This window comes from Thrips palmi, unplaced genomic scaffold (genome assembly GCF_012932325.1).
Source record: "Thrips palmi isolate BJ-2018 unplaced genomic scaffold, TpBJ-2018v1 HiC_scaffold_19, whole genome shotgun sequence".
In the NCBI taxonomy this organism is placed as follows: Eukaryota; Metazoa; Arthropoda; class Insecta; order Thysanoptera; family Thripidae; genus Thrips; species Thrips palmi.
In genome coordinates, this window is record NW_023144628.1 from 10,889,025 (window position 1) to 10,911,119 (window position 22,095).

General features: G+C 62.6%; 1 protein-coding gene across 5 annotated transcripts in view; it reads left to right on the top strand.

Moving 5' to 3' along the window:
- The window catches only part of LOC117646016 (protein singed), a 38,002-nt gene that overhangs the window by 13,722 nt on the left and 2,185 nt on the right, over positions 1-22,095 (top strand). For all 5 annotated transcript variants that reach the window (XM_034386638.1, XM_034386640.1, XM_034386637.1 and 2 more), the window contains exons 2-7: positions 6,855-7,326; positions 10,500-10,785; positions 10,859-10,987; positions 21,159-21,315; positions 21,651-21,812; positions 21,901-22,037. In XM_034386638.1, the coding sequence (XP_034242529.1) occupies positions 6,856-7,326; positions 10,500-10,785; positions 10,859-10,987; positions 21,159-21,315; positions 21,651-21,812; positions 21,901-22,037 (1,342 nt within the window). In that variant the 5' untranslated portion in view covers position 6,855. The remainder of the gene's footprint in view (positions 1-6,854; positions 7,327-10,499; positions 10,786-10,858; positions 10,988-21,158; positions 21,316-21,650; positions 21,813-21,900; positions 22,038-22,095) is intronic.

Here is a 22,095-nt window from a genome sequence, read left to right on the forward strand (position 1 = left end):
CGCGGCCCGTAATTGGCGTGGTGATCGATGGGTCCTGGAGGAAAGGGGGGGGGGCGAGGGAGTCCTGAAAAGGGTCCTGGAGGCGTCGACTCCAGGGTGCGTCCCGTCGGCGAAAATGTGTCGAGACGACGGGGCCCTCTTCCTTTGTTTGGACGTGGACCCAAACAGTGGGCCGGCTGGGCTGACGCACTGCTGCAGTGCGTACGCGCGGGGCGTGGCGGGGCGTGGCGGCACGCGGGGGCGTATCGATTGAGCCGGTCGCCATGGCGACGACGCTGGACCCGGGACTCAGCGTGCAGCGGCGACGCGGCCCCGCGGCGGCAGCCAGCCTCCCACCGCGGCGGAGGTGTGCAAGGGGCCGAGCCGGGCCAGCCGGGCCAGCCGGGCAGACGACATCCAGGCCCTCGTCTTCCTGGCCGCTCCACAGTGGGCCAGAAGCCGGTGGAGGCGGCCAAAACTCTAGACGCGTTTTGAGCTCCAGAGTCGCTAAATGGGACTCGAACCGACCGTGTGACCCCACCAATGGATTCCTCGTTCGGAGAGCAATCCATTGGTGGGGTCACACGTTCGGTTCGAGTCCCATTTAGCGACTCTGGAGCTCAAAACGCGTCTAGAGTTTTGGCCGCCTCCACCGGCTTCTGGCCCACTGTGCGCTCCGCGCCACGCCACGCCTCGTCACGACTCGTGAGCTTGGCCTGCTTCGCCTGCAGCGGGCTGCGACGGCGTGTGTCTCGGCGTGACGGCCCTGGGCGTGACTGCGGTGTGAGCAGGGCCCGGCGGGGCACAGCGGGCCGCCCCGTGTCGTGCCGGTGACGTGACGCGGTGACGCGGCGACACCCGCGGGCACGCGACGACGCCGACGACGACGCCGTCGACGCCCGGACGAGGCGACGCCCTGCGCGGTGCCGTGGTGCCGTTGCCGTCGGTGCGGTCGGTGCCGCCACCAACAACCCGTTTTGGATGACCGTGGCCGGGATGGGCGTGATGAGCCATTCGTACGGGCCGAGCTGCAGCGGCAGCAACGCCGCGGTGTTTCGTACCGATTTCTCCTCTTCGTCCAGCCAGATGGGACGGCCGCCGTCGTGCGTCGTTTGGGAACGGGACGGGACTGGCATGTCCGGAGCGGCCGCGCACCGTGCACGCCGGGGTACCCAAGGTACCCAGGGCACCGCTCTGCAGCGCTACACGCCTCGCGGCGCGGGCGGTACCCGGCAGGTACCCGGCAGGTACCTCCCCACGGCCTTCTTGGGCTGCGGCACGACGCGCCGCGACGCGCCGCGACGCGCCGCATCATTAGCTGGCTCGCGCACCGTGCACACCGTCGGCAGTGTCGGCGCACCATGACCTGACTCAACGCGACGCCCCCGGACGAGTCGGGAACCCGGGACGAGGACGAGAAGGCCACCGGCGGGATTTTTATTAATAACGCGACCCCCACTCCCGCTGCCACTGCACGGCCAGCACGGCCGGCCAAATCGGGCCCCCGGCGTCCCACTGGATCATCATTACGTGGAGAGCGAGGCGTGGCGGCCCCTGACCCCACCACGCACGCCGTCACATCGGATGAAGCAAAACAAAAGTTTCGCAAAAATATTTCCAATTTTTTATTTTTTTGAGTAGCTGGGGCTGTGGTTTTTGCTCCTCGACATGGCGAGCGCGGCCGCGGCCGAGCAAGGCCATAAGGGTTGAGCGGCTGCGCGGCTCCCGGCTACGCACACACGTCGCACACGTGCCGAAGGGGCTGCCTCTGGAAGGGTGCCTCGCTGCGTCGCTTCGCCAGTGACGCGGAAGTAAAAAAGCAAAACAAATCGTGTTGTCGTCGCCCGCCTCTCGCGCGCCGCCCCTGTCTAAAGCGCAGTGTTGCCATCGCGAGCAGCATCTGGGTGAAGTGACACGTATTTTTTTTTTTCGCGGAGGTGTTTGTGCATTGCCAGACTGGTTAATGTTGCCAGGGCATCGTACTTTAGCGACCCCGCGCGTCGGGGTCCGCGATATGAGCCTGTCTGTCCGGGTGCTGGTGCGGGCAGTGCGGCGGGGCGGGCGGGGGTCCGCGTCGTCCTCGACGTCCTCGACGTCCTCGACGTCCACCCCAGCGCGATGGTGCAGTGCAGTGAGTGCGTGGCCGTCACGGGCACGCGGCGGGCGCACGCCAAACGCACCCGCATGCTCGGGGCATGATTAGCTGCCGGGGGTGGGCACGCCAAGAGGGTGCCGGCCGCGCCAGCCAGGCCAGCCAGGCGGACGACCCTTCATACTTGACGTCGATGACGCGCAGTGAGGGCCGCGCCACTGCGAACGCCGTTACATGGTTTGTGTACGGCCCCCTCTCCAGCGGCCGGCCCGAACAATGCCGGCTGGCCAACCCCTTGCCTCGCCTCGGCTGGCCCAGTGAAGGGGAAGTCCGCCGGGACGGAGAGGACGGCGTCGAGGGCCGGGGCCGCCCTTCGCGCTGCTGCCTGCCGCTGTGCCTGCCGCTGTGCGGGGGTCGCGGCAGAGTCTCGAGGCCGACGCGGTCCTTGGTGGAATTAGCGCCCTGCACGCCACAGCGGCCACGCGTGTCGCAGGGCCGCGCCGGGCGGACAGACGGACGGACTGCGGGGCGTTAATGGCCTCGCGGGCCTCGCCCCGCTTGTTAATTCGTGTGCCACTGTGCGTGCGGAACGACGGCAAGACTGAATCCGACAGTTCGTCTGTCTCTCTTGCACCCACATGGGACGCCCTGCGAGTGCGAGAGAGACGGCGACGAAAACGACTTTCGTAATCAGTCCGCCGGGCCTCGCGGGGCCAAGTCCTTTTCGGCTGGTAATTGAATGGGAGTTTGCCGCATGCAGAGTTCCGCGATTGGAGTGTGGTGCTGTAGGGTGGCCGACTGGCGGCGCGGGCCGTTGGCATAGGGTGACCACACGGCGGCGGCCGAGCCGTCGGCTTGGCGGCGCGCGGTGCCGTTCAAGTAGTGGCTGTCGGCGGTCGGCGCGGTGCGCAACGTGCGGTTGCCGTTGTTGACGTCGTTACGGGAAGGGTGTTGCCTTACTGCGGTCAGTGCGGCCGAGCGCGGTACGCAATACACGCGGGCCGCTGTTACATGCCGGCCTGCACTGTTACGCCGGGGCTCTTGTGGGCGTCTGCGAAGGGTGAAGGCGGCCGGCGGCCGCTGTTTAAAAAGGGGGCTCCTGGTGGTCCCAGAGTCCCAGGACGAGGAAGCCACCGCCACTTACGCGCAGGCGTCACTACTTTGCTTTCTCCCCGTTTTACGCGGCGGTCTGGCGGGGCTGGCGGGGCTGGCAGGCAGCCGGCCCGGCCCGCCCGGCCCTTACGATATCATCGTCGTGACGCAACGACAACAATGGCAGGAACCGCAAAGTAGGTGCCAGCCTCAGCCACGTCGCCGTCGTCGCCCCGCCCCGCGCCGAATCCGCGCCGAATCCGCGCCGCGCCCTCCCCGCCTGTTCGAGGCCCTCGTCTTTCCGCCGGGGTGAGCACGCCGCTGTCGCGCGACGCGCCAAAGGCCGAAACGACGCCCCGCGCTTCCTGGGCGGGCTGCCATGTTGCTTCCTTCCCCTACGACTCCGGGGTTGTCCGTCCGGGCTGTCGGGCGGCCGCTTTTTCAGCGGGAGGGCGCGGACGACGGACAAGGCACCGCCTTCCTGGCCGTGCCCCGCGGCCCCCGCCGGTGCGGCTGTCTGGCCGGGCGGCGAGCACCCCCGGAAAGTGAATGGCCGCCACGGCACTGCCACGGCACCGCCACCCCCAACGGGGACCTCGGCCCGGCCGGCCGGCGGGCGGGTGGGGCGCCCGGCGAAACGCCACCAACGCCACCCCCTTTCGCTTTCCGTGATCAATATTCATTCACGTTGCCTAGCCGGCCGGGGCAGCGCGGGTAGCGCCGTGTAGCGTAGCACGGCCTCCCCGGCCTCCTCCAGCGTCCAGCGCGCCCCGCCCCGCCCCGCCCCGCCCCGCCCCGCCCCGCCCCGCCCCGCCCCGCCGGCCTTTTGTTTGGCCGTTTGTTTACCGAGCGCTTTTTACGCCCCGGCTGCGCCGGCTGCGCCGGCTCCGCCCTGCTGCTGCCCCCGCTGCCCAACGACGGGGTGCGCGCAGCGCGCAGCACCGAGGCGGCAGTACACCGTTTTGCAGCAAAGCAAAGAGGCCCGTGGGAACGGGGCACTGTACATAAAGCACACACATTGCTGCCGCTGGGAAGTGGAGAGTGGAGTGGCTCTGGCCGTCTGGTCGCGGTTCTTGATGCACTGGGCTGCCGCGATGCCGCCATGCCGCCATGCCGTGCCGGCCGCGTGGCGGCGCCACTGCAGGGCACTGCGACGCTGTCGACGGCGCGGTCCTTGCTTGTCGCGCGGCCCGCCCCACAGTGGGCCAGAAGACCGGTGGAGGCGGACAAAACCCCGGACGCGGTTTGAGCTCCAGAGTCACTAAATGGGACTCGAACCGAGCGTGTGACCTCGGTGTGACCCCACCATTGGATTCCTCGTTCCATTGGTGGGGTCACACGTTCGGTTCGAGTCCCATTTAGCGACTCTGGAGCTCAAAACGCGTCTAGAATCCCCCCCGTCGTCTGGCCCACTGTACGCCCTCTGGTTTCGCCGCGGCGGTGCGCTGCTTTGTCACGAATTCGTGCCCGGCGAGAATTAGTTGGATTAGCGGCTGCCGTTGTGAAACAGCCCCGCCAATTACAGCGGCGAGCCTGGCCGCCATCCGGGCAGAGACCCGCGACCCGCCCCGGATGGGACAGGACAGTGTAGTGTCGTTTAGAAGCGGCGCGAGTCTGGCCCGGCGCCGCCAAGCAATGCCAAGCAATGCCAAGCCAAGCGGCAACTTTTTCATCCGGCGTTTTGTCTCCTGGCGCGCCGGAAAAAGTGAGACGTCTTGTTCGCGCGGTCCGCCTTGCCTTCTCGTGCCGCCGCGCCGCAGACTGATTCCGAGAGGCGGTTCCGTTTCGTCGCTCTGTCTCTCTCGCACTCGTCGGGCCGGGCGTCGACTCATTAATTTGCCCCGATGAGGCCAGGCCGGGCTGCCGGCGACACTCCGCTGAGGAACGGCCGGCCCCCCAAATGCCAAATTGCAGGTTTTGCGCAGCTCTCGATGACAACGCGACCCGTTGCGGGGAGTCAGAAAGGAACTCCCACTTTTAAAAGTCACTTACTCCTGGGCGCTGCCAACGATAATCCCGTCTGTGTGGTGTTCGGCCTGATTGTGGAATTTGGTCCCCGATCTCGTTCTGTTTTGGTTGCCTAGCCGCTCAAATAAAGTGTTTAGGGTGGATTGACGGAACGGCAATTAAAAACTCGTTCTGGCCGTGCTGGCGTTGCTGGTGGCCATTCTCATGCCGCTCTTCTCTCACTCGCGCGCGTTTTTGTCGGCTCGCTGTGTCGTGTGGCAGGCCGGGCCGGGCCGGGCCGGCAGGTCCGAGGTGCGTTTTCTTTTACAAGGCTGCGCGTGGCGACCGCTTGTGGCAGCTGGGGCTGAGAAAGCGCTTGGTTCGCGTGGATGGACCGTGCCGTTGGACGGACGGCACGGCGACGGCACGGCGCACAGTGGGCTAGGAGACCGGTGGAGTGGCCAAAATTCGAGACGCGTTTTGAGCTCCAGAGTCGCCAAATGAGACACAAACCGACCGTGTGACCCCACCAATGGATTCCTCGTTCGGAGAGCAATCCATTGGTGGGGTCACACGTTCGGTTCGAGTCCTACTTAGTGACTCTGGGGCTCAAAACGCGTGTAGAGTTTTGGCTGCCTCCACCGGTCTTCTGGCCCACTGTGCGGCGACGGCCGAGAGCAGGGCAGACGGGGGCAGCGCACCGCCGTGGTGCACTTGTGCAGCTGCATCATGCCCTGCATGTTGTTCGGGAACGCGGAAGAGCAACGTGTGCACCTATTGTTCCTCGTGATGACTACATCACGGCCCGCCCTGCAGCGCGGCGTGGCCCACAGGGCCGTCGAAGGGCCCCGCAGCCCCCCGAGGGGCCCCGGGGGCAGGGAGGGCCCGCACGGCTGCGATTAGCATGCCCACTGTGCGCCGCGGAGGCTTCCTGGAGCTTGGCCTGGATGGCCTGGAATGGGGTGCGCGCTGCGGCACTGCTGCCGGCTCGGCTCTTACACAGTCGGCGCGACGTAACTATCGGACTGCGTCCGCGCCGCCGTCATGTTGACCGTGGTCGTGGTGCTTATCGGCTAGGTGCCCGCACCTCTAAGTGCACTGCAGACCCGAGCCGTCGCCGCTTTCGCCAGCCTATCTCGGCCCGGTCACGGAGTCGCGCATCGCGAGAATCCTCGAGCCAGGCCGAGATGCAGTGCGACAACCTGGCCGAGATCCCTGGGCGGTGCCAGCCCGGGGTGGTGCAGATCTCCGCGACGCGCCTAGCGGGCCTCGCTGCCCGCCCCCGTCGCGCGCGCGCCCCAGCCGGGCCAGCTAGCGACCCCGGCCCGGATCGATCCGATATGTTAATCCGCTACCCACTCGGGACTCTGGATTTGGTATTCATACAGAAAGGGTCTAGCTCCGCGCTCCGCATGGCATTAAGGTGGCGCCGCCGGTCCGGACTTGTCTCCGGCGGGGCAGCGCGCCGAGTCCTCCGACGGGGACGTCCATGCCGATGTCCCTTTCCACCGTGTTGGTTTACGAGCGAACCAGCCGGCCCCCCTGGGCGGGCCTGGCGGGCCTGGCGGGCCTGGCGGGCCCTAGTGGTGCTGGTAGTGTAGTGTGCCGCTCCAGCGGGGCCGCGCCGCCCCGCGCCGCCCCGCGCTGCCGCCACTGCTTTCCACTCGGCGTCGCGACTCCGACGTTTCAATCCCATTTCAATTTGCCTCCATGCCGTTCTAATTCGCGTCTTCCCTCCTTGCAGGATGAACGGCGTCAACGGCATGAACGGGCACAACAATGAGCTGAACGGGCACGGCGAGCTGGGCCTGAACCAGAAGGGCTGCTGGACCATCGGGCTCATCAACTCCAAGTTCCGCTACCTGACCGCCGAGACGTTCGGCTTCAAGATCAACGCCAACGGCGCCTCGCTCAAGAAGAAGCAGGTGTGGACGCTGGAGCCGGCGTCGGGCGGCGAGTCCGTCATCTACCTGCGCTCGCACCTGGACAAGTACCTGGCCGTCGACTCGTTCGGCAACGTGACGTGCGAGTCCGACGAGCGGGACGCCGGGTCGCGCTTCCAGATCAGCGTGGCCGACGACGGCTCGGGCCGCTGGGCGCTGCGCAACGTGGTGCGAGGCTACTTCCTGGGCGCCTCCGCCGACAAGCTGACGTGCACCGCCAAGGCGCCCAACGAGACCGAGTTCTGGCTGGTGCACCTCGCCGCCAGGCCGCAGGTAAGGTCAAGGGTTGCCGTCAGAGACCGCCGGGTGGTCGCCGTCGGTGTGGCGATTGACACTGACCGGCTGGAACTGGGACAGTCAACGCCGAAAATTTAAGTTTTTTGTGGCGGGGATCCGGAATGCCCCGAGGCCCCTGACCGCGAAACGCCTGCCGCCGGGCTGTCCTGTCCGCGAGAACGGTCGGGGACCTCGTCGGGGACTAAATTGGCACGTGTCTCTGGCGGCGTTTGGGAACGGTGAACGGCGCGCCTCGCGAGGAGAGGAATGGCATGCAGACGAAGACGGCTTCATCCTTCATCCGCCGACCCCGCGGCCGTGGCGCGGTCTAGACCTTGCCTCCCGGCCGCGGGGAGCCGATCCCGTCTGTCTGTCTGTCTGTCTGTCTGTCTGTCTGTCTGTCTGTCTGTCTGTCTGTCCGGCTGTCTGTCTGCCCGGCTGTCTGTCTGCCCGGCTGTCTGTCTGCCCGGCTGTCTGTCTGCCCGGCTGTCTGTCTGCCCGGCTGTCTGTCTGCCCGGCTGTCTGTCTGCCCGGCTGTCTGTCTGTCCGGCTGTCTGTCTGCCCGGCTGTCTGTCTGCCCGGCTGTCTGTCTGTCCGGCTGTCTGTCTGTCTGTCTGTCTGTCTGTCTGTCTGTCCACCTGGAATGGAACTGATCCGCGCTGCGGCCGGTCGGAGTCATTCGCATAGAAAAACCGGAAAGGCGTTCCAGCTCCAGCTGTGGGACGGACGGCCGGCCGGACGGGGCGCCGCCTGGAGCCTGGAGCCTGCTGGCCTGGAGCTGGAATGGAATGGGATTCGCCCGGATTCGCCATTCGCTCCGCAGCAGCGCGGCCGTTTTGCCATCGGCGGGGACGGCAGCGGGGAATCGAGTGTGGAAAAAGAGCGATCGCTACCGGCGAGGACGACGGCGAATAAACTTGTTTGGCTGCGCCGTGCTGCCGTGTCCGCGTCTCTCGCTCCCCGGCGCCCTTTCCGCGCCGCTGGGGAAGTGCCTGACATTCAGGGTGTCACTGCCGGGACTGAAATACCAAGCGCCGGGGGCAGGGAGGCAGCAACGCGTCCCTAAGCGGCCCTCGCCGCGCTTGGGGTAGGGCGCGATGCTCGTCCGCGGGGCGTAGGGCCCCACGGCGTAGGGCCCCACGGCGTAGGGCCCCACGGCGTAGGGCCCCACGGCGTAGGGCCCCACGGCGTAGGGCCCCACGGCGTAGGGCGCGGCGCCGCTCATGCTGAGTCACCAAGCGGCCGCCTCTCCGGCAGGACTCCCAGGACTCCCAGGGCGTCGCCGTAACATCAGCGTCACGAAATGAAAAACATCGCGCCCGACAACATTTAACTCGATGAAATACGGCGGGGCTCCTCGGTTCCACCTCATTTCTGAGCACACCGGCGGGGCGGGGCGGTGCGGTGCTACAAATGGCGTCGGGTGGCTCGTTACTGGAGAGGAGCACGGACTGGTTGACGAGCGCTGGATAGCAACCCGCTCATTGTCCTCAAAAGTAAACTTATGACCTTTTTTGGGGGGGAGGGGGGATGCAACTAAACGTTTTGTGGCCGCGCGAGTTTTCCCTATGCTTGCCTTTGCTTTGCTCCGCGGCGCGAATAACGAATCGGAACGTGCTTCGCGGTGCTTCGCGGTGCTTCGCGGTGCTTCGCGGTGCTTCGCGGTGCTTCGCGGTGCTTCGCGGTGCTTCGCGGTGAGATGGGCGGACGCTGCAGTGTACCTGGTGGGTCCGGAGGCGAGTCACGAGACTGCGTGCCGTGATTGGCGATGCCCGGGCCGACTGCAGACTGATTCCGAGAGTCGTTTTCGTCGCTCTGTCTCTCTCGCACTCATGGCGCGTCCCGTGTAGGTGCGAGAGAGACAGAGCGACGTAAACGACTCTCGGAATCAGTCTGCTGGCCGCCTGACTGGCCGCTAATAACGCGGCATTGATCGGAAGCCCCGCCCCGCCCCGCCCCGCCCCGCCCCGCCCCGCCCCGCCCCGCCCCGCCCGCCCCGCCCCGCCCCGCGCGGGGCACGCGGCGCTTCATCCTAGTCGTCTCCGCCACGCGCCGCGACGCGCGGGGAAAGTCCAGCCCGAGGCTGCGCCAATGCTGCGCGGCCAAGCAGGCGAATGCAGAGCGTTCATTGTTTAATCAAACACCATTAACTAAAATCCTGGACCCAAAGTGTCCATGCTTGTGTCCCTCCGGCCGGAAATGGAAACGGATTGTTGGTCCGTGGCTGCGTGCTTCGAAGGCGCCTGCCTCTGCGCGCGAAAATCCGAGCGGTTGGGGCTCCCGGTGGCCTGAATGAGGGCGTCGACGCGCTGGTCCGCGGCCAAACGCGTTTAGTGAAGGGCGGCGGCGGCGACGGGGAGAGATTAACCCGGCATGAGGCACCGCACTGTACGCAACGTGCTTGACCAGAGGAAACTCTGTATTTTTCGTTGGGGCTTGTTTCCCAGGCACACTCTGGAAGGTTAGGTTAGGTTAGCCTGCGGGTTAAGAAGAGGCCAGTGCGCCGCGGCCATCAGGCAGACGGTGTTTAGGTCCGCGTGGTCGGCCGGCCACGGAATGGGTAATTGATTAGGAGGGCGGCTGCCTGCTCGGTCTGTGCGCCTCGAAAATGAGCCGGTCTGGCGTGGCTGGCTCGGCGCGGCTGGCGTACGCAGTGTATTCACGCCCCGTCGTCTTCCCTTTACTGGAGCATCGCCGCTTGCTGCTGCTTTCCCCCGGCCGACCGCCAGTGCAGCCTCAGTTGATGCTTTTTACTTGATTTGACAGGTAATTAAAGTGACGGCAGCAACGGAGATTCTTAACTCTCCTGACCGAGTTTTTGTTTTGTTTCGAGACAAAAGTCCCGGCCGAGTCTATCCCGGGGGCGGTGAGACAAAAACGTCGGCCGCTGCCTGATTTTCGTCGGGCTGCGCGCAGTACGACGCGGTGCTCGGTGCTCGCGAGGGCCAGAGCAGCGGGAGGCCCCCGCCGTGTCACACGCCGCGTTTTGGACTAGCTTTCACTTTCCTTTTGAATGTCTCGCGCCGGGCCGGACGGTCCTCCCGGAGTGGAGTGTGTCCGGCAGGGGCGCGATGCCCGCGCGCCGCCCGCTGCGCACGGCGGTGCCGCGGTTGCCTACCGCCACGGCGCTGACCCTCCCCTCTTGACAGTGCCTCCCTCTCCTGCCGCAGGTAAACCTCCGGTCGGTGGGCCGCAAGCGGTTTGCCCACCTGTCCGAGAACCTGGACGAGATCCACGTGGACGCCAACATCCCCTGGGGCGAGGACACGCTGTTCACGCTCGAGTTCCGGGCCGACGACGGCGGCAAGTACGCGCTGCACACGTGCAACAACAAGTACCTGTCGCGCGAGGGCAAGCTGGCGGACACGTGCACGCCCAACTGCCTGTTCTCGGCCGAGTACCACGCCGGCATGCTGGCCCTGCGCGACCGCGCCGGCGGCTACCTCTCGCCCATCGGTACGTATACACTGTGAAGGCCGGTTAGGCCCCAGCGCGTGCAGGGCGTTGACGGCGTGCTCTGTGTCGCCAGGCTCCAAGGCCGTGCTCAAGTCGCGCTCCAACACCGTCACCAAGGACGAGCTCTTCTCGCTGGAGGACTCCCTGCCCCAGGCCAGCTTCGTCGCGGCGCTAAACGGCCGCTACGTCTCCGTCAAGCAAGGTGAGTACTTGGCAGTGTAGGCGCCGGTCACTGGAACTGTTCCAGTGTGCGAAGGAGCCCCCTGCGTGTGTCCAGGCGCCGGAACGAGCCCTATCGCCCGGCGCCCATTAATACCCGATACCTGGCCCGCTGGTCCGCCATACCACGCCACCATAAATAAGCATAAAGCCGCTAGTCAAATTAGCGGGCCGTGGCCTCCGTCTCTCTCGCACTCGTGGGGCGGCCCCTACCGGTGGAGAGAGACGCACAGCGAAGAAGCGCTGGCTCGTGGCGCGGGCCGTGCGGATCCTGCCGCCGAATCCCCGGTCCTGCCTCGTCGTCCTCCCCGCACAGTGGGCCAGAAGCCGGTGGAGGCGGCCAAAACTCTAGACGCGTTTTGAGCTCCAGAGTCGCTAAATGGGACTCGAACCGAACGTGTGACCCCACCAATGGATTGCTCTCCGAACGAGCACTGAGAAAACATTACAAACTATTTTGGACCTTACAAAGAAAAGTAGTTTGTATAACAAAGTATTTTGAGCATACGTAAGCTTACAAAGAAAATACTTCGTAATTTACGAACTATTTCTTCGTATAACAAAGTATTTTAGTTTGTTATATGTATGCTCAAAATACTTCGTAAGGTTTTAAGAGTGAGGAATCCATTGGTGGGGTCACACGTTCGGTTCGAGTCTTAGTGACTCTGGAGCTCAAAACGCGTCTAGAGTTTTGGCCGCCTCCACCGGCTTCTGGCCCACTGTGCCCCGCCCCCCACGCGCCCGATGCAGGGCAGGCCGGCAACGCGCGGACGCCCCGCGGTCCGCGCCACTCGCAATTAAATCCAAGTGCGCACCGCGGTGCATCGCGGCGCGCGGAGCGAAAAAAAGGGGCCGCGCTCGCGCTGGCTGCTACAAAGTTGGAATCCAGACGGCGGCAAGGCGCGGCAAGGCGCGGCAAGGCGCCACGCGCTAGTGTTACGTGTTTCCTGGACGGCTCGTTTTGATGATGGGCCGCTGAGATCCCGGCGCACTGCGCCGTGCGCCTTCCCGCCATTGTCTGGCCCTCCGCAGACTGTCTCTCTCGCTCGTATGCGGGACCCCCCATGAGTGCGAGAGAGGCAGAGCGGTCCTCTGTCTGCGAGCCGTGCCGCCGATTCGGCTTGTTTTGGTCCAGTTTGCGCGTTACGTAAAATCCCCCCCCCCGGTTTCCCCGGCAGCTTCGCCGTCGCCTCGCGTCGCCTCGCCTCGCGATGCGGCAAATTAATAAACGGGCGGTTGGCGGACGCGGACGGGACGCGGGACACTCGGACGGCCAGTGGAAGTGACTCGGGCGACTGTGCAGTGCGGTGCCTCTCCTCTCTCTGCGGCCGGCAGGGAGACTTCCTCTTTATATTGCTTTTAATCAGGGCGATAAGAAGGCATGGGATGGGATGGGCAGGCGCGCTGCCGTTCGCTCTCCGAGCATTGAGTGACGCACGCTCTCCCGGCCGTTTCCTCTCTCGAAATGTTTTAGCGAAGAAGGCCCCCTTAGTCGGGCTTGAAATTAAGTTCTTGAATTTTTGCGGCCCAGGCTAGCTTGACGACCGTGACATTGCTGTGAATTGCTCTCGGTGCGATGTGACGACGCGATCCGATCCGATCCACTGGGTCGTGGCCGTCGTGGCGGAGAGGAGGACCGCCCCGCCCTGTGCTTGCGGTGTGCTTGCGCTGCTTGACCTTCCCCGCCCGGGAAGTGCCTCCTTCCGATGTCGCCTGAGAAGCGTTCGTTGAGGCCGCCGGAGAGCCACCAGAGCCTCCATTAGCGCTGGTCTCGCCTCATTGGCCGCCTTCCTGCCGCGACTTCGATGACGCCCTCCTCTGGGTGGCTCCAAGGTGGCTCTGCGCGCTCTGCGTTTAGATCCCTCGCCTTGAACCCACGTGCGTTGAAATCCCTCGTCTCTCACGGAGCTGCAGTCCAATTACGGGAAGGCTTCAAATTTAGTCAAAGCGGTGCGCTTTTTCATTTGCCCTGGAATGGGAACTCTACTCTGGAATAGTCGGACTCACGCGTGCTTTGCCTGGCTCTGCCCCGCTGTGCCTCGAACGGGGCCCGGGGCCGCGGGCTGCGGGGGGCACCGGCAGGCACTGGTCCGCGAAGGTGCCCCTATCCCCCACCTCCCTCCCTCCCCTCCCCTCCCCTCCCCTCCCCGCCTCGGGCACGCCTGCGTCACGCCCAGCTCACAACGATCCAAAAAAAAAAAAAAAAGGGATCTGCATTACAATTTATTTTGATTAAATTTTCATATTTCACAGTATCATCAACGCTGCTAGGCCTATACAGTATACAGACCTTTGGCTAATTTTTATTTGCAACTATATTTTTTTTTAGAGTGTGCGTGCTCCGAAAAAAGCATTGGTTTCCCCCGTGCGCGTGCATGCCGCCTTCGCGTGCCAAGCGTCTTCTTCGCCATCGCCTCTCTCTCTCACTCACTCATTTCTCATCAGTAAGACTCTCTAAGCCCGGCACAGTGGGCCAGAAGACCGGTGGAGGCGGCCAAAACTCTAGACGCGTTTTGAGCTCCAGAGTCGCTAAAGGGGCTCGAACCGAACGTGTGACCCCACCAATGGATTCCTCGCTCGGAGAGCAATCCATTGGTGGGGTCACTCGTTCGGTTCGAGTCCCATTTAGTGACTCTGGAGCTCAATACGCGTCCGGGATTTTGACCGCCTCCACTGGTCTTCGGGCCCACTGTGCCCGGCTAGGCTTCGTTAGAGCACCACAGCTTGGGCTCGTCGCCTCGCGGGCGCGCAGTGTTTTTCGCACACACTCGCGACGAGTTGGTGATTGTTTCGGGGTCGGTGATCGGGTGGCCAGACGAGCCGGCAGGCTGGATGCGGGTGCTGTTGGCGGCGTGGGGCCGGAGTGGCACAGTGGGCCAGAAGACAGGTGGAGGCGGCCAAAACTCTAGACGCGTTTTGAGCTCCAGAGTCGGTAAGCAGGACTGGAACCGAACGTGTGACCCCACCAATGGATTCCTCGTTCGGAGAGCAATCCATTGGTGGGGTCACACGTTCGGTTCGAGTCCCATTTAGCGACTCTGGGGCTCAAAACGCGTCTAGAGTTTTGGCCGCCTCTACCGGTCTTCTGGCCCACTGTGAGTGGGTCCGACGGGCCGGAGTCCCCCGAGGGACTGGGACTGGAGGGTGTCATCTCTTTGCGTCTCCAGTCACTCACTCAGCCGTTGGTTCATTCATTCATGCAGTGCGGTGCGTAGGACGTCGTGGGACCGGGCGAGGCGAGCCGGCCGACTACCCCAACAACAAGATCGGCACATCAGAGGAGATGCATAACATTTTCTCCCGGAGAAATTACAAAGCCCTTTTTTTAAAAAGCGCCTCCACGTTGTTAATGCGCATGTATTACCATGGCATTACGCACGAAAGCACGCGTCACGTTATAATGCGTTATCTCGGCGTGCGGCCCTTGCCTTGCCTTCCCCGCGCGAGGCTAGCTGGCGGTGCGGACCCCACGGCCCTGGCCCTCATCATAATGGATTTGACGCGCATCCCCGTGTGGTAATGGCAGGGCCGGGCCTAGGCCCCAACTAGCGCAGTCCGGCCCGGACGGCCCGGCCCAGCCGCCTCCGTGCTCGCAGTGCCCGCAGTGCTCGCAGTGCGCGAGGTGTTGGGAAGGAACAGCCCTGCCAGGCCCTGCCAGGCCCTGCCAGGCCCGGCTAGCGGGACGGGAGGCGTGTTTGGAACTTTTGGCGCCGAAAGTCGTGCCACTGCATTGTTCCCAAAGGGGGATATCTCTTATGGGTTGCGTCCAGTTAGATGGGTGTCTATGGGTGTCTATGGGTGGCTTGGGTGTCTAAGGGTGTCTAAGGGTGTCTGAGGGGGTCTGGTGGGTCGAGCGACGCTCGCTTCGGCCAATCAGAGCTCGGCGCGCCGACTTCATCAGGCACCCTCCGGCACCCTCAGACACCCTCAGACACCCAAGACACCCAAGGCACCCATAGACACCCATCTAACTGGACGCAACCATGGGTGCGCGTGGCCCGTCTGCGCAGCGCACCGGCAGCAGTGGTGCCAACATCTGAACCGAAAAGTGAGAGCCGACCCAGCGTGGTCCGGCAAGATGCTGCGCTGGACCGCTATCCACACATGAGATCGGTAGCGCAGTGGTTAGCGTAGCCGCATACGGGTCGGGGGTTGCGGGTTCGACACCCACCCGGGCAGAGCGCTTTTACCGCAATTTCTGTTCTCTACGTTGGTACCACTGCCTTGGGGGCGCTGACGTCACGATTGGGAGGCCGTCTTTCGTAGCATGGAGTTATACCCCTTTGATTGTTCCGCGTCCCGGACCGCCCCGGACCGCCCCGGACCGACGCGGAGAAGAGGAAGCAATTAAATCGGTGTCGAGGGCCGAGGGCCGCGGGCGGACGAAAGTGCGGCATGTGGGAATGTTCTTTCCACACCTGGCGGCGCGCCTCGCGGTCCCTGCTCCAGGACCAGGGCGAGGTTGTAGGCGCCGGGCGCCTGCTTCCGGACCGGTGGCGCCTCACTTCTCGCGCGGCCCGCCGAAGGCCGAAGCTTCAAGGGACGCGCTCCGCCCGGCTCCGCTAGGCTCCGCTCCACTGTCACGGCGCAGCGCCGCTCGCGGTTCGCGGAACGGCCGGGCCACTGCGAAAATACCGCCAGCTGTACTTGCAGTGAACCGTACGTGGCGGCGTGCGTGCAGGCCGCGGCCGGGGCCCAGGGCGGCGTGGGTGCCTCCAGGTGGGCGGCGCTTTCTCCGTGCAGCGAGTGCGAGGCGAGGCCCTGTCTCTCTCGCACTCATGGGGCGAGCCGCAGAGGTGCGAGAGAGACGGAATGAGACGGCTGCCCCCTGGTGGTGCTCATCGCGAGCGCGGCCCACTGTGCGCTGTGCGCCGCGTCGTCGCCGTTGTTGTGCTGATTGCCCAGGACGGCGAGGAAGTGAACGGGACCCGGCCGACTGGACCAGAACCAGCATATGGCGAGCGAGAGACAGTTCCCGGTGCCCCGCCGGCTCCCCGGCCCCGCCATCACGGCCATCATCACGCAGCCCAGCCCGGCGGAAGGCCGCAGCCTCGGCCGCAGCACGGCCAAGATGCTGCTTTTGCATGCCCCGGATAGCTCGTCCCGCCCCGCCAGCCGCGCGGTGCTCTGTTCCCTCTCAAGTGGCGCGGACTGCGGATTTGTCGTCGCGTCCCCTGTTGCTGCCCGCCCCTCCGCAACGACAATGTTGGTCGTCCTGCCTCCACCCTCTCGGCTTGGCCAGCACGATAGCGGTGACGCATCATCGCGGAGAGCGCCCTCGCCGGCCCCGCCCTCGACCCGCAGTGCTGATGAAATGCGACGAAGCCTTTGGTTTTGGTTGGCGGTACGTTACGCGCGCTTTGGCGTCGCGGACCGTCCTGGCCGCGGTGCTGGGCAGCCCTGGCGTCCCTGGCCGCCGTCGGCATGCACGTCACGTGCACGTCGAGTCCACGTCGCGACATGGGAAGTGCGCTTCCCGTGCGCGGGGCAAGCGAGGCCGGTGCGTGCACACTGTGCACACGACAGCAGACTGGTGCACAGTGGGCCAGAAGACCGGTGGAGGCGGTCAAAACTTCAAACGCGTTTCGAACTCCAGAGTCGCCACATGGGACTCGAACCGAACGTGTGACCCCATCAATGGATTGCTGTCCGAACGAGGAATCCATTGATGGGGTCACACGTTCGATTCGAGACCAGTTTAGCGACTCTGGAGCGCAAAACGCGTCTAGAGTTTTGGCCGCCTCCACTGGTCTTCTGGCCCACTGTGTGGTGCCCTCCCTCCCTCCCTCTCGCACTCGCGGGGCGCTCGGTAAGGGTGCGTGAGAGACAGAGCGAGCGAGATCGGCGCTGGACACCCGAAACGCGAGGCCGGTCAAAGTGCCGAGTCGGGCCGGCAAATGGGCCGATAATCGAAGAATCGATACGACGGGGAGTGAGTGGAGTCCCGCCAGTGTCCCGGTAGTGTCCTGCAGGACACGGCCGGCCATCTGCTCGGCACTACACGCAGGATTAGCACCCTCGCCCCTCACACACGCACACACTCACACACGCACACACTCACTCACGCGCACGGCAATAAATAAAGATGAAAAATTAATCGGGGCGTCCTTGTTGCGAGTCGTCTTGTCTGAGTCACCGTCGTCGTCCTCGGCGGGGAGGCGGCCGCCCCTCCTCGCCGCCTACATGCTTGTCGTGCGGTAGGTGTGCTGGCGCGAGGGCGCGCGAGGGGTTGTGTGGAGCCCCTGCCAGCAAGGCAGCCGGCAGCGAGCCCCAGCCGGGCCCTCCAGACAATCCGATGTTGTCGCTGGCCCGGGGCGTGAGCAGCGTGTGTGAGAGGCTTTAGGCCCCGCCCCGCCCCGTGGAAAAGGGCCCCCACGTGTCATCAGTATTCCCCGACGGCACCAAGTGCGACTCGGTGCAGGCAAAGGACCCCTCCAGCGCGGACGATGCGCCGCGACGCCGTGTGCTCGCAGCCAAGCCCAACCACGCCTGCAGTTCGGTGGAGGAAATGGAGGAAACGATTGTAGTTCTTTTGTGAACGCCGCCTTCAGCCTGTAACCCCGTAACCGCACAACACCCTGGCCGCGTCGACCGACACTTGGTTCCTCTGCCGCGTTCGGCGTTCGCCGGCAGAACGTCGTAAAACGAGCGTGGAGAGGCTGTGACCGAAGCCGGGGCTAAAGCTAAGCAGGCTGCTTGTCTGCTTCCGATGGTCGGCGGCGTGTTGCTTTACTGCGCGACATGATTGTGGGAGGAGGGGCGAGGCGGGAACGCGTGTTGTCCGCCCCACAAAGCCGACGCACTAGACGGCGTGGACGGCCGCCGTGGGCCGCACCGACACGCATTCAATCAGTGGGGATTGTGCCCTCCCCTCCCCTCCCCTCCCCTCCATTCCCCTCCCCCCCCTCCCCTCCCCTCCCCGCTCCCCGCGGTGCAGCGCTGCTACGCTGCAGGCGCTGGCCGACGACCTTCCCCACCAATCAGCGTCGTCCATCGGGTCGCGTCGTGGGTGGGAGACCCGGCCGAACGAAAGGCCCGGGGCCATGCGTCGCCTCGGGTGCAAGACGAGGGCCTTGTGCGGGGCGCCCGCCGGGCGTGCCGGCAGCGCAGCGTCCGCGTGGCCGCGGGGCGGTGGCGGTGCAGTGTGCCGGCCGGCCGGAGCAGGGCCAGGGGCCAGGCCGCCGCCGCGACCGGCTACACCGCGACTCGCGACTGCGCGACGCCCCCACCGCGGCGGGCACTGCCCCCCCCCCCCCCTTTCTCCTTTCCCAAGGCACTCTTCCGCTCGGGGCCCGCTAGGGTTGCCACCTGCCGGAGGATTCAACTGGAGCGAGCGCCGGCCGGGCCGCGGGCCGCAGCACGCAGCACGCACCGCCGACGTCACACTGTGCAAGTTTAAGTTCAAGTCGGCCGAGCGCCGCGGAAACCGGCCACGGCGCCGGCAGCCCCACATTCCGACAGGGGGACTGCGCGCCGTGCGTGCCTGTGTGGGTGCGGGCGTGTCTGTGTGCGTGTGTCTGTGTGAGTCGCTCCACGGGCGTTCCCTGTGAGTCAGCCCAGAGGCCTGTGTGAGTCCGTCGTCGGACTTCCCTCCCCGCCTCCGACCCCAGCAGCCGGCAACCCCAACTTGAACACACTGCCCCGTGGACGAGCACCGCGAGGGCGTGCCGTGCCGCCCCGCGTCGGCGCCGCACCGCGTCCCGCTGGTTCTGCGTGCGCCGTCCGCGCCACCGCTAATATTTCTAATGACGCGCCGGCCGCTCCGCAGCAGCCTGATGCCAAGCACCGCTCTCGTCGCTCTGTCTCTCTCGCACTCGCGGGGCGCCCCGTGAGGGCCGTACGGGAGCGAGAGAGACGGCGGGGGAATGGATGGCGCTGATCGCGCTGAATGCCGGTGCCCCGGAATGCCGGAATGCGAGTGATAATGATTAGAGGGAACATCGTTTGGCCACCACACTGCCAGGCCCTCCCCGCCGCGGCCCGCGGTTACCGGTTTTTATCCTCCACTTGTTATAGGTGGATGGATGTGATGTGAAAAGTGGGCCGGTCTGGCCTGGCCGGTCGGCGCTGGGCAAGATCAGGCAAGATGTGCAGCAGAGAGAGTGCTCTCCGCGAGCCTAGAGTCCCCCATCAAAGGCCAATCCATTTCCGTGTAATGCTCTGCTCAAATTGCCGACGGGCCACGGGTTCGATCCCCGGCCGGGCCGTCCGTTTTTGGAAGTTGCCCCGGGGTCATTCTCCGCCGAATCGACGATGGTCTGTTTTTGAGGTCGATGGATTCGGTCCAAACCACTTTTAATCGATGCATTGGGGCCCCAAAGGGACCTCTCTAAGAGGATTTTTTTTTTAAATCATTTTTCCCAGAGTTATGGCCAATACCATTTTGGGAAATTTAGTGAAATTTAGTGAAAACAGTACTTTTCATCTTAGCCTATGAAAGTGTGATGTGAGACCCCTTTGGCTTATATTTCCATTTCAACTAGCTAAGAGGGGTCCTGAAAACCTTCTCCTCTGACTGAAGGTGAAAAATCAAAAAATTTCCATTTTTTACTTGGGAAAATTTATGAAAAAAAGTGAAAAATGAGCATAACTTTTTTACGTGGTTTGAGAATTTTGACGATACTTTGTCCTAAGATTCACTTTAGGTGACCGCTTAAAACTACAAAATATTTCATCTGGCAATACATATCTTCACTGAATCGGGTTAATAAAACTTAATTTTGAGCTAAAATTTTACTCGAAACTTATGACGACAAAGCGCATTGACTCCAAAATCAATTTTCAAAGGTCAAAAAGTTACTTATCATATATCTTGAAGTCAGGGCAGATTAAACACCTCAAGAATCCATCCCATTGATGCTCAAAATATTGATCACTCCTTATTTTAGGTATTTTGCTCTCCATTTAAGTCTAAACCCATTAAGTACATAGTGGTTGGTAGTTTCGGTGGTAATGGTTGTCCGTTGTTTCAAACAGCTGATTCTACAGTGTCTGCAATGTTTGTAAGTGGTCTGTACTAGTAAAACTAAGGCATAGTATTATGCCTGTCCTCAAGCGTAAAATCTTGCAGTGTACTCCTGCGCTTGACTTCAAGCGTAAGAAGAGCTATGTTTGAAGCCAAGCGTAATCAAGCCACATCAGAAATTCTGACCCACTGCTTCAAGCGTAAAGTCAGTACACTCCATTTCAAGCATAGTGAAAACCCATGCCGCATTTTACAAGCACAGGAGAATGCGCACATTCATAATGCAAAATCAGCTCAGTTTAATTTAAGATAATATCTTGGCTATCTTAAACTGAGCTGATAAGATGATAAGACAATTTAAGAGAGCTAAGATATAAAAAATGGAATTTTTTTGATTTTTCACCTTCAGTCAGAGGAGAAGGTTTTCAGGACCCCTCTAAGCTAGTTGAAATGGAAATATAAGCCAAAGGGGTCTCACATCACACTTTCATAGGCTAAGATGAAAAGTACTGTTTTCACTAAATTTCACTAAATTTCCCAAAATGGTATTGGCCATAACTCTGGGAAAAATGATTTAAAAAAAAAATCCTCTTAGAGAGGTCCCTTTGGGGCCCCAATGCATCGATTAAAAGTGGTTTGGACCGAATCCATCGACCTCAAAAACAGACCATCGTCGATTCGGCGGAGAATGACCCCCCGGCGTGCTGTGCGCGCTGCGGTGGTCCGCGGTGTACGTACGTGTCTCACGTTTCTGTTGCCAGAGGGCTGATGCGGCTGCTCTGCTGTCCTAGAAATTTTTCTAAAAAAAGAAAACGTAAAAATAATTAGCTTTTAGTCCTGTTCCCGCGGCTTACGCGCGCCCCCTGCCTTATCTTCCTGACCAGACGTGACCCAGACGTGGCCCGACCTCTCCAGACGCAGCACGCCGCACGCAGCCTGTCCGGAAGAAGACCCCCTCCCCCCTTCTTCGCCTCGCCTCTTAAAATAAGTGAAGTGGTGGAAGAAAGGGGGGGGGCATGATAAAGTCTGCTTTACTTTTTTCCCTTCGTGGTTACTGCTGTGGAAAGGGGCACTGCTGCAATCCCTACACGTGCGACGTTAGAATCTGTTGGGACTTCCCTGTCGATGTCGTAATGCCAAACAAACAGTCGTTTAACGCCTACCTTTTTGGTTGTTTTTTGTGGTGCAGGTGTGGACGTGACGGCGAACCAGGACGACATCTCGAACCACGAGACGTTCCAGCTGGAGTTCGACCAGAGCACCAAGCGCTGGTACATCCGCACTATGCAGGACCGCTACTGGACCCTGGAGAGCGGCGGCGGCATCCAGGCTGCCGGGGACAAGAAGTGAGTCAAGCAGGCCGAGACGGCCTAAAGTTGCAGCCAAACTCTGCCTGCCTGCGTGGGGTAGTCACGGGGTCATTCTTTTCCCACTGATAACTGCTGGTACAGTAGTAACTTTGATGGCGTGCTCAGAGCCACCCGGAGCGTGGCGATACCCCGCGCCTCTCCTCTCGCCGCCGCTACGCCGTGCCGAGTCGCGCGGGGTATCTCCAGGCACCTCCGGGTATTCCTGTTGAGCAGACGGGCTTGTCTCGTCCATTTTCGGAGAGAAATTGCCGGCTAAGAAATTTGACTGTAGTTTAACTAACGTGCTGTTGGTTTGTTCTTGCTCCGCCCAGGTCCTCCAACGCCCTGTTCGACCTGGTGTGGCAGGGAGACGGCTCCGTGGGCTTCCGCGCCAACAACGGCAAGTTCGTGGCCACCAAGCGGTCGGGGCACCTGTACGCCAACGCCGACGCCGTGGAGGAACCTTCCAAGTATTTCTTCTACCTCATCAACAGGTAAGAGACAATACACATGTGCTGACCAAGCTGGAAGTTTGAAATATGTGAGACGTTATGTTTCATTTTGGTTTTCTGTTTGTTGCAGACCTATCTTGGTATTAAAGTGCGAACAAGGCTTTGTTGGCTACAAGAGCCCACAGTCGCCGAAGTTGGAGTGCAACAAAGCCTCCTATGAAACCATTCAAGTTGAACGTAGTGAGAAGGGTGTTGTTTACTTCAAAGGTATGTTTCATTTTAATGCCTTTGTGGCTTGATTCCATTTTATTTTTGTTGTCTTTTA